This window comes from Zeus faber (assembly GCF_960531495.2).
Source record: "Zeus faber genome assembly, chromosome: 3".
Lineage (NCBI taxonomy): Eukaryota > Metazoa > Chordata > Actinopteri > Zeiformes > Zeidae > Zeus > Zeus faber.
This window is the reverse complement of record NC_137190.1, coordinates 21,202,120-21,216,366: the sequence shown is the minus strand read 5'-3', so window position 1 is coordinate 21,216,366 and position 14,247 is coordinate 21,202,120. Positions and strand designations below refer to the sequence as shown.

General features: G+C 44.2%; 1 protein-coding gene across 1 annotated transcript; it reads left to right on the top strand.

Moving 5' to 3' along the window:
- copb1 (COPI coat complex subunit beta 1) lies at window positions 1–11,162 on the top strand. The gene is made up of 22 exons (XM_079998304.1): window positions 1–106; window positions 961–1,112; window positions 1,496–1,725; window positions 3,106–3,275; window positions 3,381–3,495; window positions 4,126–4,218; window positions 4,319–4,456; window positions 5,292–5,411; window positions 5,729–5,836; window positions 5,941–6,087; window positions 6,187–6,332; window positions 6,856–6,952; window positions 7,053–7,213; window positions 7,296–7,416; window positions 7,509–7,736; window positions 8,015–8,194; window positions 8,513–8,657; window positions 8,789–8,908; window positions 9,023–9,168; window positions 9,409–9,498; window positions 9,574–9,729; window positions 10,913–11,162. Exons 2-22 carry the CDS (start codon window positions 1,022–1,024, stop codon window positions 10,970–10,972), a joined length of 2,862 nt encoding a protein of 953 aa, XP_079854430.1. The 5' UTR covers window positions 1–106; window positions 961–1,021; the 3' UTR covers window positions 10,973–11,162.
- Window positions 11,163–14,247: the final 3,085 nt, after the last annotated feature.

Sequence of the window (14,247 nt, the reverse complement as noted above, 5' to 3'; positions counted from 1 at the left end):
GAGAGCCGAGGAGACCGATCTTCGCGGCGTATTTTACCCATGTCGGTGAACCAGCGGCGGGCGGACTAACCGGGACCAGTTGGCGGCACAGCGGCCTCGCATCCAGGTGCGTGGCATGCGATTTGAGTCGCGCGCGGACGTGTCGTTTGCTCGCCGGGTCGCCCGCCGTCCTCCATTTCGTCGCCCGTCGCAGCTAAGCCCTTGCTAGCCGACGTAGCCTGGCGCCGCGTAAGATTCGCGTTATCGCGTCGCCGAAAAGCTCACGCTTAGTGTTTATTCCGCCTCCTCGTCGCCGCACGACAGAAGTCGACGTCTGTGTGTTCGGTTGTCTGTTTTAGCTCCCGCTTCTGGTGTCACCGTCAAGTTCTCTTGATGACTTATTTATTGTTTTCCAGGTGATTTTTTTTTTTTAATAATGTAATAATAATTACCTGCGAGGCCTACAGACTGCGCAGGAGTCGTGAAACACGCCCCCCCCCCCTTTTTATTTCTGTGGGGAATTTGTCCTAAATGACTTTTTTTTTTTCATTTTCATTTTGATCGTTGATATATTTTCTAGACCTGGTGGTCTGGTGCAGGAATTGTTCGAGCCTCCGAAAATCTCCACTCTCCTGGCGTCTGGCCCCTTTCAAAAGTGTCTAGAATTCGATTTTTACAATTATTGAAAATCCTTGAAAGGAATTAAATGGTCTCTAATTAGTATTCATTAAAGTAGTGTCTATTTTTGTCAATATTAGTCAGGTTCTCCTGCGTCTTTAATGTCAACATTTCTGAAGTTATCAAATCCTGAGCCAAATTCTTACCTTGATGTTTATACTTACCTGCAATACTTTGCGATGTTTTGTCCAATATCCGTTTGAAATTTCCTCAAAATGACATTAACTCTGATCCACCCTGTGTTTTCACGATATGATTTGACATCTCTTCCAGATATTTACATTTATTCATTTTCCTTTGCAGATATCCAGAAACTGTCATTCCAATCCGATTCTTCAAAGGGGGATACAAACCTAGCTGCGAAATGACGGCTGCCGAGAACGTCTGTTATACCCTCATTAATGTCCCAAATGACTCTGAACCCCCATCTGAAGTCAGCCTTAAAACTGACCTAGGTAAATAATCGCTCTGTTTTCGCACAGATTTGGTTATTGGTGTTCCCATGGATCATGGAAATAGCTGTAATTATGTTTTCCAGTCTTGGAATAAGACAACGTTGCCCAAAATGTCCTGGAAAACAAGAGCTATCCCGGAGAAGTTTTTGTTTTCATTGTGCAGTGAATGTATTTTTTGCAACAATATTTATTTTAGAATGAATATTTTTATGATATCTTATTAACATTGTTGTGTCAAGGACATGCTAATCAAGCAAGTCTGTACTCACCCAAGGGAGTGAATTTATCTTAAAAGGAAATTTCTCATTGTTCATATCATATATTTAATATAAGTTGTATTCAAAAATGTATATACATTACTGATAATAACATTCTCTCCACAGAAAAGGGGGAAATCAAGGCAAAGACAGAAGCTCTGAAGAAGGTCATCATCATGATACTGAATGGAGAGAAGCTGCCAGGATTGCTGATGACCATCATCCGCTTCGTCCTGCCGCTTCAAGATCACACCATCAAGAAGCTGCTGCTGGTTTTCTGGGAAATTGTGCCCAAGACGACAACGGACGGAAAGCTGCTCCAAGAGATGATTCTGGTCTGCGATGCCTACAGAAAGGTAGGAAAATGGATGGACTGAGCAGGTTAATGGACTTGTATGGTCCATCTAGTATTTATGGGTGTGTGTGGTTGTGTGGTACGTGTTACAAAGTCCCTACTGGAAACAACCTGACCAGCATAAATTATAGCAATGACATACTAATTGAAACGTGACATGGCTGACCATCGATTGCCAGGCACTAAAAAACCCTTTAAGGAAAGGGTCGCTGTGATCCGAGATTACTCCTTGGTTAGTAGCGAACATAAACTCTGCCAGTGCTGATGAATTCAACTTTGCCCCTAGCCAGTGGGAAGACAAGCTAAAACCTCCTGTCCAGACACCAATGTTCTAAGACAAAGATTCTGTAAAGGCTTCCAATCGTCGTAGACTGGCCACTGCAGAAATACACTTGTTAAAGTCCTTATCTGTAAGCTCCATTTTGCCACTCGTGAAGGAGTTTCTCTTCGGCATCCCCACACCACACCGGAAACGGGGCAGGCTTATAACGAATCTCTGGTCTCTGGCGCAAACTCGGAGGGGTTTTCCCCCCAGAAATACTTTTATGAAAGGACTGCTGGGATCTGAGATTACCATGGATGTGACTATGTTGTTTTATAGGACGTAGATGTTAGACCTGAATTGGGTAAATCAGATTAAACACATGAGCTGCTTTCACACATGCACTCTGGGTATTGTCCGCGGTTACCCTTTCACACATGCAGCTCACAACCGGAGATTGTCTGTGTCAGACGTCTTAAAACTACCTGGAAATACTCTGATTGGTTTAGATGGAGGGCGGAGCCTGGGTAGAGTATGTAGGAGGTGATGCAATGACGCTGCAAAGTTTTCACACGCCCAAGATGGCGGACGATGCTGCGGACTTATCTTTTTTTGGAATTGATACTCCATGTATTTGGATGTAATATAAACAAAAGAATGGAAAGGAATATAAAGGAAAGGAGTGCGAAGCAGCTATGCTCCGTGCACTAAGCGCCGCACAAAGGTAAATAACTGGCGCATGGTAGAGACGTCATCAACATGCGACACGCCCACACGCTCGCTGTGAATGCTCCGGACAATTACCTGCTCTACATGGGCTCAATTGAACATTACGCAGACTTTTTACTTGGGTGCCGGCCTGGTAAATTTTGTTTAATGTTCTGTCGACTTATTCGGACATTTACGTCCACACATACAGCTCCTCCGGGTAATGTCCGGATAATTTCAGGGTTGCAGTGCATGTGTGAAAGCAGCTATGGACACCCTCAAAAAGTTCTCACCTCTGGAAGGAGCCCAGTATGTACATCACTTTAGATAATGTAATTCATTTTGTGAAGTCGGGCTATCCTTTTTGTGTGTTTAATGTTCTGAAACAATCCCCTTTATCCCCTCCTACAGGACCTGCAGCACCCCAACGAGTTCATCCGCGGCTCCACCCTGCGCTTCCTGTGCAAACTGAAGGAGTCTGAGCTGCTGGAGCCCCTGATGCCGGCAATCCGGGCGTGTCTGGAGCACAGGCACAGCTATGTGCGACGCAACGCTGTCCTGGCCATTTACACCATCTACAGGTACCTTTGCATAATGAATACTATTTTTAATTGCTTAAAGCATTTATGTGCCTCTGTTATGGGACAACCCCTTGGTATAACCTGTAATGTTCTAATGTTTCTCAGGAACTTTGAAAATCTCATACCCGATGCTCCGGAGCTGATCCACGATTTCCTTGTCAATGAAAAAGACGCCAGCTGCAAGAGGAATGCTTTTATGATGCTGATCCATGCTGACCAGGTCTGTAGTAGCTTTACCCCTTTTCCACTGCGCCAAAACCCGGTCACACCCGCTCACATCCAGCATTTGTCATTAGTGGGAAAGGTAACATCCGGGCTTCAGTCCCAGGTCAAATGACACTGCAATAGACAGTTTTTTATCGGCTCCGGCTTCCATTGGCTGTGATGTAAACATGACACCTGGGTTTACACACTAATTTTCGCCTCTCTATCTGCGCGATGCGACACGCGTTGAAGATCCGGACGTTGCTGATTCGATTCCAAATCATCCGATTTGGAATCCAAAATCAGAAGTTCAGGAGCGACCATGAAATATTTTGAGTGTGGGGACTGCCCCCCGGGGGACCGCAGCAGAGAACCCCCATGCTCCCCGCCAGGGTCCGAGCCACTCCAGCATCACCCCAAGCCAGTTTCCGAGCTCCTGCTGCCGAGGGACCGGTGTGCGCACCATTAAACGGGCGCTGCCGGTGCACGGGTACGGGCATGGATACTCCATGCTGCTTCTAGTGTAGTGTTGGGTCATTCACGAACGATCTGATTCTGTTGAGTGGCTCAAAAGCCTTAAAATGGTCTAATACAGTATGCCAACACCTGTCCTAATGATCAAATGTTGTCTTTTCCCACCGTGCAGGACAGAGCTCTGGATTACCTCAGCACCTGTATCGATCAAGTTCACACCTTTGGAGACATTCTCCAGCTGGTTATTGTGGAGCTGATTTACAAAGTGAGTACGGCTGCTTTAAGACGCATCAACACATTACGTACGAGGAATTACGTAAGTTTGACCCTTCTGCCATTGCACATTTCTGTTTCCTGTCCGGCAGGTGTGCCACGCCAACCCCTCTGAGCGCGCACGTTTCATCCGCTGCATCTACAACCTGCTGCAGTCGTCCAGTCCCGCCGTCAAGTACGAGGCCGCCGGTACCCTGGTCACCCTGTCCAGCGCACCCACAGCCATCAAGGTACACTAACAAGACGTATTAAGGAAGTGGAGAAGGTGGCCCTCCATCAATGGGGGGGGGGGGGGGGGGGAGGAATGTTATTAATAATATTTACCTATATGATGTTTGATTATGATGTGTATGTGCTTGGTGTAGGTGCCACGTATCAGATGCCTTTTTATATCCAAGCCTAAAAATGTGAAAATATATCTAACGAATAAAGGGAGGAATCACTGTATGTATGTCCTTTTATTATCTTGACAACCATTCATCCGATCTACTTCACACATGGCAGGTGTAGTGCAGGGGACCCAAGGACGTGCAGTGTCGAATTTGGTGCAATATGGGCATATTATTAATACAATATGGTAATGTTAATAAACAAGTGAACAGCGAGCAGCTCAGCTCTGTGCAGTAGCAGCGGGTCAGGGCGTCCGGGCTCTGCGACTGAGTCACTTATCCCAGTGCAGTCGGGGTGGGCGATGCCGCTAAATCTTGTTTTGATCCGATACCAAGTAATACCAGGGCAAGAATCAATCCAAACAAAGCTTATTATTGGTTTTGTTTGGAGAAACGGTGAACGGGGACGCGCTGTGGATCTGCCTGAGGATCTGCCGTTCACCAAACAGTGACGGGCAAGCAAGCGCAAGTGAACAAATATATATAGAGGAAAATTGATCCCTTTTTTGGTATCGATCCTATTGACGCGAGGATCCATCTTCAAAACAAGACACAGATTCGGCCACCCCTACAATGCAGCCCGTTCCGAACAGCGCACAGCACTAGTTATAAATAAATAAATGACTTATTTAATACTGCTTTGTTGCAACAAATGTTGTACTTCCCCCTGCTTCAGGCCGCTGCTCAGTGCTACATAGATCTGATCATCAAAGAGAGTGACAACAACGTGAAGCTCATCGTCCTGGATCGTCTCATCGAGCTGAAAGAGCACCCCACTCACGAGCGTGTCCTCCAGGTAAATATAGTTACTGGAGATCTGCTGTTAGAGAGCTTTAACTTCATTAGATTAACTTTTATGGTAGCCAGCAAGCACATTGGTGTCATAATTACATTGTAAATGTAATATTTAAGTTAACTCATTTCAGCAAGCTAATTAAGAACTATTTACACTCTCTCCAAAAAAAAACAAAAACCCAAAAAACGTTTCAGTTGATTCGAAGTGAATATGCTTTTGATACAGTGTGTTTCCTTGTCATCTATTTAGGAAACATGATGCTATACTGCACATGCTTTAATGGTTTTTATCTACATGCGTGATTTTCTAACCTCCAGGACCTAGTGATGGACATCTTGCGTGTGCTCGGCACCCCTGACCTGGAAGTCAGGAAGAAGACCTTGCAGCTGGCTTTGGACCTCGTCTCATCCCGCAACGTAGAGGAGGTGAGAGGGCTCGCTGTTATTTATTTATTATTATTATTTTTTTTGTCCCACTGTAAGACGAGCGAATGGAATCGGAAGTTAACATCTGTCTTTTTCCTTTCCAGCTGGTGATCGTCTTGAAAAAGGAGGTGATAAAGACCAACAATGTAACAGAACACGAGGACACTGATAAATACAGGCAGCTGCTGGTGCGAACCCTCCACTCCTGCAGTGTGCGCTTCCCCGACATGGCCGCCAACGTCATCCCCGTGGTGAGTTGGCGTACCGTCCCGGCGTCATGGAGCCCAAAACCCTTAATCTTGCGAGAGACCCCCTCCGAACCCGCTATTTCAATCTCTTTTATCTTCCAGCTAATGGAGTTCCTCAGCGACACCAACGAGGCCGCTGCCGCCGACGTGCTGGAGTTTGTGCGAGAGGCGATACAGAGGTTTGACAACCTGAGGCCCCTCATCATCGAGAAGATGCTGGAAGTTTTCCATGCCATCAAAACCGTCAAGTAAGACCTCGCAAGCACACGTCCGGATTCTTAGGCGGCGTGTCATTGACTGTTTCCTTCCATTATTCATAATACTTTATACATTCATTAATGCAGGCCAATGGGACAAGCACCTGATTTTGTTGTCTAATCTGAAAATAGCGCTGTGGGGGTCTCGGCCCACACATACGGGTTCAGGGAGGGAGACGGAGACTTTCGGGCAGTGAGGCGCCTCACGGCGGGAGTTTTATTAAAGGGATAAAGAAAAGTGCTCGCTGGCCAATACATGAACATAAATCCTGTCGGTTGGGAGTGTTATTTTACTTTTATTTTATTTATATTATTCTATTCACTAACTGCATTATGATTTAGGAATCATTTAAGTTCAGTTAGGTAGCTAGGTGGAAATTAGGTTAGCTTTTATGTTTGTGCACAGTAGTAACTAAACCAATCTCCAGGTGCGTTGCGAAGACATTTCACTGCATATATGTGTGAACGTATGTATATGTATGTGGGAAATAATCCTCTTGAATTGTGTTTTCAGGATCTACAGAGGTGCACTTTGGATTTTGGGAGAATACTGTAGCACCAAGGAGGACATCCAGAGTGTGATGACGGAAGTCCGCAGGTCGCTGGGCGAGGTGTGTCCGACCGCCTTCAGCCCGTCACCGTCCACGCGACCTAACGGTTCCAACCCAGTTTGATCCAGAGCCTCTGTCATGACATGTGGTTTCCCTTCAGATCCCCATCGTGGAGAACGAGATAAAGAGGGAGTCTGGAGAGGTGAAGCCTGAAGAGGAGGTCAGTGCGGCTCCGGCCCAGAAGCTGGTGACAGAAATGGGAACCTACGTGACGCAGAGCGCCCTCAGCTCGTCCCGGCCCTCGAAAAAAGAGGAGGACAGGTAATGCAGAACCGCATGACAACACTTGATTTTCTATCGAACCGAAAATTAAATTCTACGGACGCTGTTTGGTGTCTTGCAGGCCTCCACTCAGGGGCTTCCTTATGGACGGAGACTTCTACGTGGCCGCCTCTCTCGCCACAACGCTCACCAAAGTGGCCTTACGCTATGTTGCTATCGTTCCAGACAAGAAGAAACAAAACGTACGTGTTCTTCCTCGGGCTGCATCCTATTGACCAAATATTGGTAAATTATCACAATTTGGAATTCACACTTATCATTCTGCACGCGACAGTCCTTCGTCGCAGAAGCCATGCTGATCATGGTCACCGTGCTGCACCTCGGCAAGTCCAGTCTGCCCAAGAAGCCGATCACGGACGACGACGTGGACCGCATCTCGCTCTGCCTCAAGGTGCTGTCGGAGTGCTCGCCGCTCATGAACGACATCTTCAACAAGGAGTGCCGCAAGTCCCTGTCGCACATGCTCACCGTCAGACTGGAGGAAGAGAAGCTGTCGCAGAAGGTGACGACGGGCGCTTAACTCCTCCAGCCCTGTCCTCTGGATTTGAATGAAACTAAAAGAGTGATACGAAGGAAGGGCTGCGTTTAAGGAAGTTAATAGTTGAGCCGATTTTTCTGTTTGGAAGTGGAAGTTATTTGGTTGTCTTTTGTTTCTTGAAGTAATTTGCTCCATTTTTTTCCTTCATCTCAGTTTGCGTGAGGTGTAGCTCTCGCCAGATCCACAGCGTGCCGATCCGGTAGCTTGTAACTAATTCATGTATTTATTTTGTGCGACGGCAGAAAGAGTCCGAGAAGCGAAATGTGACGGTGCAGGCAGACGACCCCATTTCCTTCATGCAGCTGACCGCCAAGAACGAGATGACTTCCAAAGAGGACCAGTTCCAGCTCAGCCTGCTGGCCGCCATGGGCAACACCCAGAGGAAGGAGGCTGCGGATCCCCTGGCCTCCAAGCTCAACAAGGTACGCCTCAATCCCGGGAAGAGAGTCGCGCAAAGTCGAGAATACTCAGTCGTTAATCGTTCAAATCTGAACAGAGGAGCCCTCCGAAGGAGTGAACCCTCCATCTGCATGTTTCGAAAATGAGACTCCCTCTGGGGCCTGGCAAACTGGTTTTTAATTTAAATGATCAACAGAGGGCGCTCAGGTTCAAAGCTTTAAGCACACACATTAACCACAAAGGACTTAGAGATGTGTTTTTATTTTTTTATTTTTCTTGTCTCAGTTTAGCAGCATGTGGTGAAATAACTAAATGGAACGGTAATTCCTCCCTGCTCCCAGGTGACTCAGCTCACAGGCTTTTCAGATCCAGTGTACGCCGAGGCCTACGTCCACGTAAACCAGTACGACATCGTTCTGGACGTACTAGTGGTCAACCAGACGAACGACACGCTCCAAAACTGCACCCTGGAGCTGGCTACTCTGGGTGAGTCAGCTTCGTCGCTGTATCATTTGGAACAACAAAAAAAAAATAAAAAATCTGTTATTTGTCTTTGTGTTGCCATGGTTTCATGTAAAAGTCTTTCACTTAAATGCAGCCTCTTCTCCCGCCCACAGGGGACTTGAAGTTGGTGGAGAAGCCTTCTCCTCTCACGCTCGCCCCCCACGACTTTGCGAACATCAAGGCCAACGTCAAGGTGGCGTCCACTGAAAATGGAATCATTTTCGGCAACATTGGTAAAGGGGGAAAAAAAAAAAAACAACTTGAATGAGATTCCCATTATTGATGTATTACTACTGTGTGTCAGATGAGATGGAAAGAGGAAATGACGCCCTTTTAATGTTGTGCAGTCTACGACGTGTCTGGAGCAGCAAGCGACAGGAACTGCGTGGTGCTCAGTGACATCCACATCGACATCATGGACTACATCCAGCCGGCGTCCTGCACCGACGCCGAGTTCAGACAGATGTGGGCCGAGTTTGAGTGGGAGAACAAGGTGAGCCCCTGCCTCGCTCCACGCTGGGAGTTGTTGGAATTGTTTCAATTTTTACTGACTTAAAACAAAGTCTTGTTTCTAGAGCTCTCACTTAATCGTCAAACATCTCTGTATAAAATAAACGTCGACATACGTACGATGAGTCCTTTGGCTTGCATGGCCTCGACACCAGAGGTGTGTGTACGCAGTGAATGTTGTCCAAACCCGAGCCGTTTCTGAAAGCCGCTTTCTTTCTCCCAGGTGACGGTGAACACCAACATCACCGACCTGAACGAGTACCTCCACCACATCCTCAGCTCCACCAACATGAAGTGTCTGACTCCAGAAAAGGTGACCGTCAAGACTTTGAAATGCGCGCGCGTGTGTGTGTGTGTGTGTTTTGTTAAAACAATCGCTTCTTTTCAGGCGCTGTCTGGATTCTGTGGCTTCATGGCCGCCAACCTGTACGCTCGCTCCATCTTTGGAGAAGACGCTCTGGCCAACGTCAGCATCGAGAAGCCCATCCACCTGGGGCCCGACGCGCCCGTCAACGGACACATACGTATCAGAGCCAAAAGTCAGGTGGGTACCAGACATTCTAGAACTGTAGCTGGTGCCCGGACGCCGTGCTGTGGCTGCCCACTGCTCGTAAAAAGCTCCAATGGGTCAAATGGACCGATGGGGCCCTGATGCCCACGCTGCCCCTTTTTATGTGCAGTGTTTTTTAACCGTGATCGGGCATTAAGGTAGCGGATTTCTGCGATCGGGGACGCCTGTGATCTGTGCTCCGCCGTGCGCTCTGTTCCCTTATTGAACGGAAACTAAAAAGAACCGTGTTGTGTTTTTTTTTTTTTTTTTTGTTTTAAAATAAAAAATTAAAAAGCACAGTTAAATCGCCACGGGCACGCACAGCGCTGTCTGGAGGAGGGGGAAAAAATTGCGCTCCAATACTCTTGAGTTAGTTTAAAGTATACTTCAAATGTGAAGTATTTCCAAACAGCACTGCTGTTTTCTTTCAAAACCGGCCGTGGAGTCTCTGCACTTGGCGGAGGCCGGACTATGTGGAGGAAGCGCAGCTGGTACCGGTATATCTGTAGAGCGGAAAATTAGTATTGAAATAGTTTCAGATATTCAGAATCGATATATATATATATAGGAAAAAATATATATTTTTTTTCTATATTTTTAACCAAACTAGTCTGCATATATATATATATATATATATATATATATATATATATATATATATATATATATATATATATATATATATATATATATATATATATATATATATATATATAATTTTTTTTTTAATAAATGTAAAAATATAAAAAATGCGCAAATATTGGCCCGATTAATCGGTCGACCACTACTCAGTGTGCTCACAGAAGCAACTGCTGAGCATGTATGATCCATTTGCGTTGCAGTGATAGCTGCGACAGAAATAGCGACGACAGCAATAGCTGTGGGAGCGCAGTTCACAACAAAGCTTCATCTCCTAGTTTACTTTTATTTCATGACAAGTTAGCGGCTAACAAACGGAACCAACACCGGAGGGCTGTTTTCCAAGGCGAGTCCTTCACTGTACAATTTGGTATGAATCAGAGTATGATCGCACCCCTACTGTTCTGCCACAAGCCTCTCAAGCCGTTATTCTCATGCATTTATTTAGAAAAACAACAAAAATAAGGCGCTCAAGTGATGAGTGTTGGTTTCAGAATTAGAAATTTGTCAATAATGAATTCCTCTTTCCCCCCCGCAGGGCATGGCCTTGAGTCTGGGCGACAAGATCAACCTCTCTCAAAAAAAGACTGTTCTGTGACTCGGTGAAGAGTCACCTCCTCCCCAATACTGCTCATCTACACCACCTTTGATAAAAGCAAAATAAGTATAAGACCATGTCATCGATGTTCTATGCTGTTTTCTTTTACGATTCTTTTCTTGACCGCTGTCCGTTTAACTCTTTACTATCACATTCTAATTCATGTCCCTGCCCTGTCCTTTAATTTTCAATAAACTTGTATATTCGAAACGGGGTCGAGGTGTGTCTGTCCTTGTCGTCGCAGCGTCTTGTTAAAATGTTTTGTTTCTGACCGTGCCACTCCCACTTAAGTTAGCGTTCCGATGCCTCGTATGAAAGTCTTTTGTATTTGTGTAAATAATTGGATAGTCACATTCCTGCCTTTCCCGCCCCCCCACAGCGGTGTGAAGCAGATCTTTGTAGCTGGTGTTAAAAACAACACTGCTTGGTCACAGTGTAGATCATTAATTCCTTGTGAACATGTCACACTCAAAATCAGCGTGACGCAGCAATTTGATTGATTGACATAAAGGGAGCCATTTACAATCAAACACAACTTCAAATAAGAATATAAATACAATGGGTTAGAACCTAGTTTTCATGGACACATTTACATCAGCAATCAAGTAAATGGGTGAATATTCATAAAGATTATTTGATGTTCAATATTCATTTAAGTTTCAAACTCCAAATTGATTAAATCAGATAAACCAAAAAATATCCCATAGAAGAAAAGGTATGTAACAGCAGTATGGCCACATTGTGTACACAGAAAGTATTTTAAAAGAATGCATGAATAAAATACTGAAGTGGTGTCAGATCATAATATGATCTTATTATGAAGGTCATTTGTACGGCACTGGGTGAATCTTTTCCAATTGTGCTGGTGGGAGCACATGCCAAAAAGTTTGCGTACCACACTTGTAACACAAAGTGGAATAACACTTCTGAATTTATGATCTCATTAAAAAGGTCACTGCATCAATAGCAAATTAGCAGGATCTGCATAATGCAAACTTCTCCTTCCAGGGGACGTGATGACAGCCAAGGGTGGTTCTGAGGTCACAACCTGACAGCTGTGAAAACAGACTCCACCAAGCAGCAGCAGCAGCAGCATCTAACACCTGCCAAGTCACTCACATGAACATCTCCGTCACATGGCTTTGCTTCCAACTCCCTCAACCTGCACCGGTGGCTTTCACATTTTTCGGCGATCGGTATCGTCAAACTCTTTGTGCTTTCGTTTAAGCTTGTAAATTGACAGCCAGCGCCTGGGCTTTGGTAGCAGTTACAAAGATCTCCCGTACGCCCGTGACAATAACAAGTATTCGCAAATAATAATAATAATACTGCGATAATAATGCAGTTGCGGTATCTTGTTCCGCCACCAGATGACGCACCGTTGACCTCAAAGCAAACAGGTTGGCAGCCTCTGGTAGAATTCAGTCCAGGATTAAAAATATATCTTAATTAAATGTCAGGATTGTGTGAACTGAAGCTATAACTGAACCGATGATATCAAAAACAAAATTCCACGAATTTTAATGTGGTGTTTCGTTATTTACATGTTATCCTACAAATGTGTATTCTGTATATGTATGCAGTATGTATATCTATCTATCATCTATCTGTCTGTCTGTCTATTGATTGATCATCCGTCCATCCTTCATCCATCCATCATCCTTCCATATATCCATCCATCCATCCATCCATCCATCCGTCTGTCTACCTGTCTATCTATCTATCTATCTATCTATCTACCTATCTACCTATCCATCCATCCATCCGTCTATCTATCTATCTATCTATCTATCTATCTATCTGTCTATCTGTCCGTCCGTCTGTCCGTCCGTCCGTCCGTCCATCTATCTATCTATCTATCTATCTATCTATCTATCTATCTATCCATCCATCCATCTGTCTGTCTACCTGTCTATCTATCTATCTATCTATCTATCTATCTATCTATCTATCTATCTATCCATCCATCCATCTGTCTGTCTACCTGTCTATCTATCTATCTATCTACCTATCCATCCATCCATCCATCCGTCTATCTATCTATCTATCTATCTATCTATCTATCTATCTATCTATCTATCTATCTATCTATCTATCTATCCATCCATCCATCCATCCATCTGTCTGTCTACCTGTCTATCTATCTATCTATCTATCTACCTATCCATCCATCCATCCATCCATCCATCTGTCTATCTATCTATCTATCTATCTATCTATCTATCTATGTATCTATCTATCTATCTATCTATCTATCTATCTATCTATCTATCTATCTATCTATGTCTATCTGTCTATCCGTCTATCTGTCTATCTATCTATCTGTCTGTCTGTCTATCTATCAATCCGTCTTTCTATCTATATATATATATATATATATATATATATATATATATATATATATATATATATGTAATTGATTCAAAACAACACAACAACGTGTGTTTTTGTAAATGAGGTGTGTGTTTGTCATGTACTGTATGTCTCATTGCTGCTGCAACACTAGAATTTCCCTTTGGGCATTAATAAAGTGTCTTTATCTTATGTGAATTTTCTGTAATCCTGCGTGTGTGTGCACAGCGTGTGTGTCTGTATAGTGTGTGTGTGTGTGTGTGTGTGTGTGTGTGTGTGTGTGTCTGTACAGTTTGGATGCATTTGTAAAACAGTAAAAATAAATAAATAAATAAGACAATGCACAAAGACCGAAACGACTGAAGCCTTATAAGTGTGTTTTTGGACACCGTGCTTTCAGATGGTTGTACCCTGCTTCTGCATTGCCATGTGTGTGTGTGTGTGTGTGTGTTTTCTTTTAAACTTTCAACCTTCAATCTGACATAAAACCTAAACATCAACCTCAACATGACGGAACTTTGCAAACTTTGTCGACATCCGTTTTTTGTTTGTTTGTTTTTTTCCCCCCATTCGACCCTGGGTTTTACTCACTGAGTAACACACGCGTAACATCGCAGACTATTTAAAGATTTCAAGCAATTCCAGGGAAACCGGGTGAACAAATTGTGATTGGTTGTCAGGGAAATGGGCGGGACCGCAGCGACAACGTCCTCTTTTCATTGGAGGACGTTTCATCTTTTCGTCATTACTTCTCTGCTGTATTTGGTTCGGTTTCTTGCTCGTTTATTTTATTTTTTATATTAAAGGGCTTTTTGGCTCCCGAGCCACCAGTTGATTAGCCCTTTTATTATTATTATTATTATTATTATTATTAATAATAATAATAATAATAATAATAATAATAATATTGGTTTGATTTTGTT

Excerpts from the sequence above, each read along its gene's own strand:
- copb1 (XM_079998304.1), top strand. The coding sequence starts at position 1,022 with ATGACGGCTGCCGAGAACGTCTGTTATACCCTCATTAATGTCCCAAAT. Across the intron at positions 6,333-6,855 it reads CATGCCATCAAAACCGTCAA|GATCTACAGAGGTGCACTTT; the intron begins GTAAGACCTCGC and ends TTGTGTTTTCAG. Across the intron at positions 7,417-7,508 it reads CAGACAAGAAGAAACAAAAC|TCCTTCGTCGCAGAAGCCAT; the intron begins GTACGTGTTCTT and ends TGCACGCGACAG.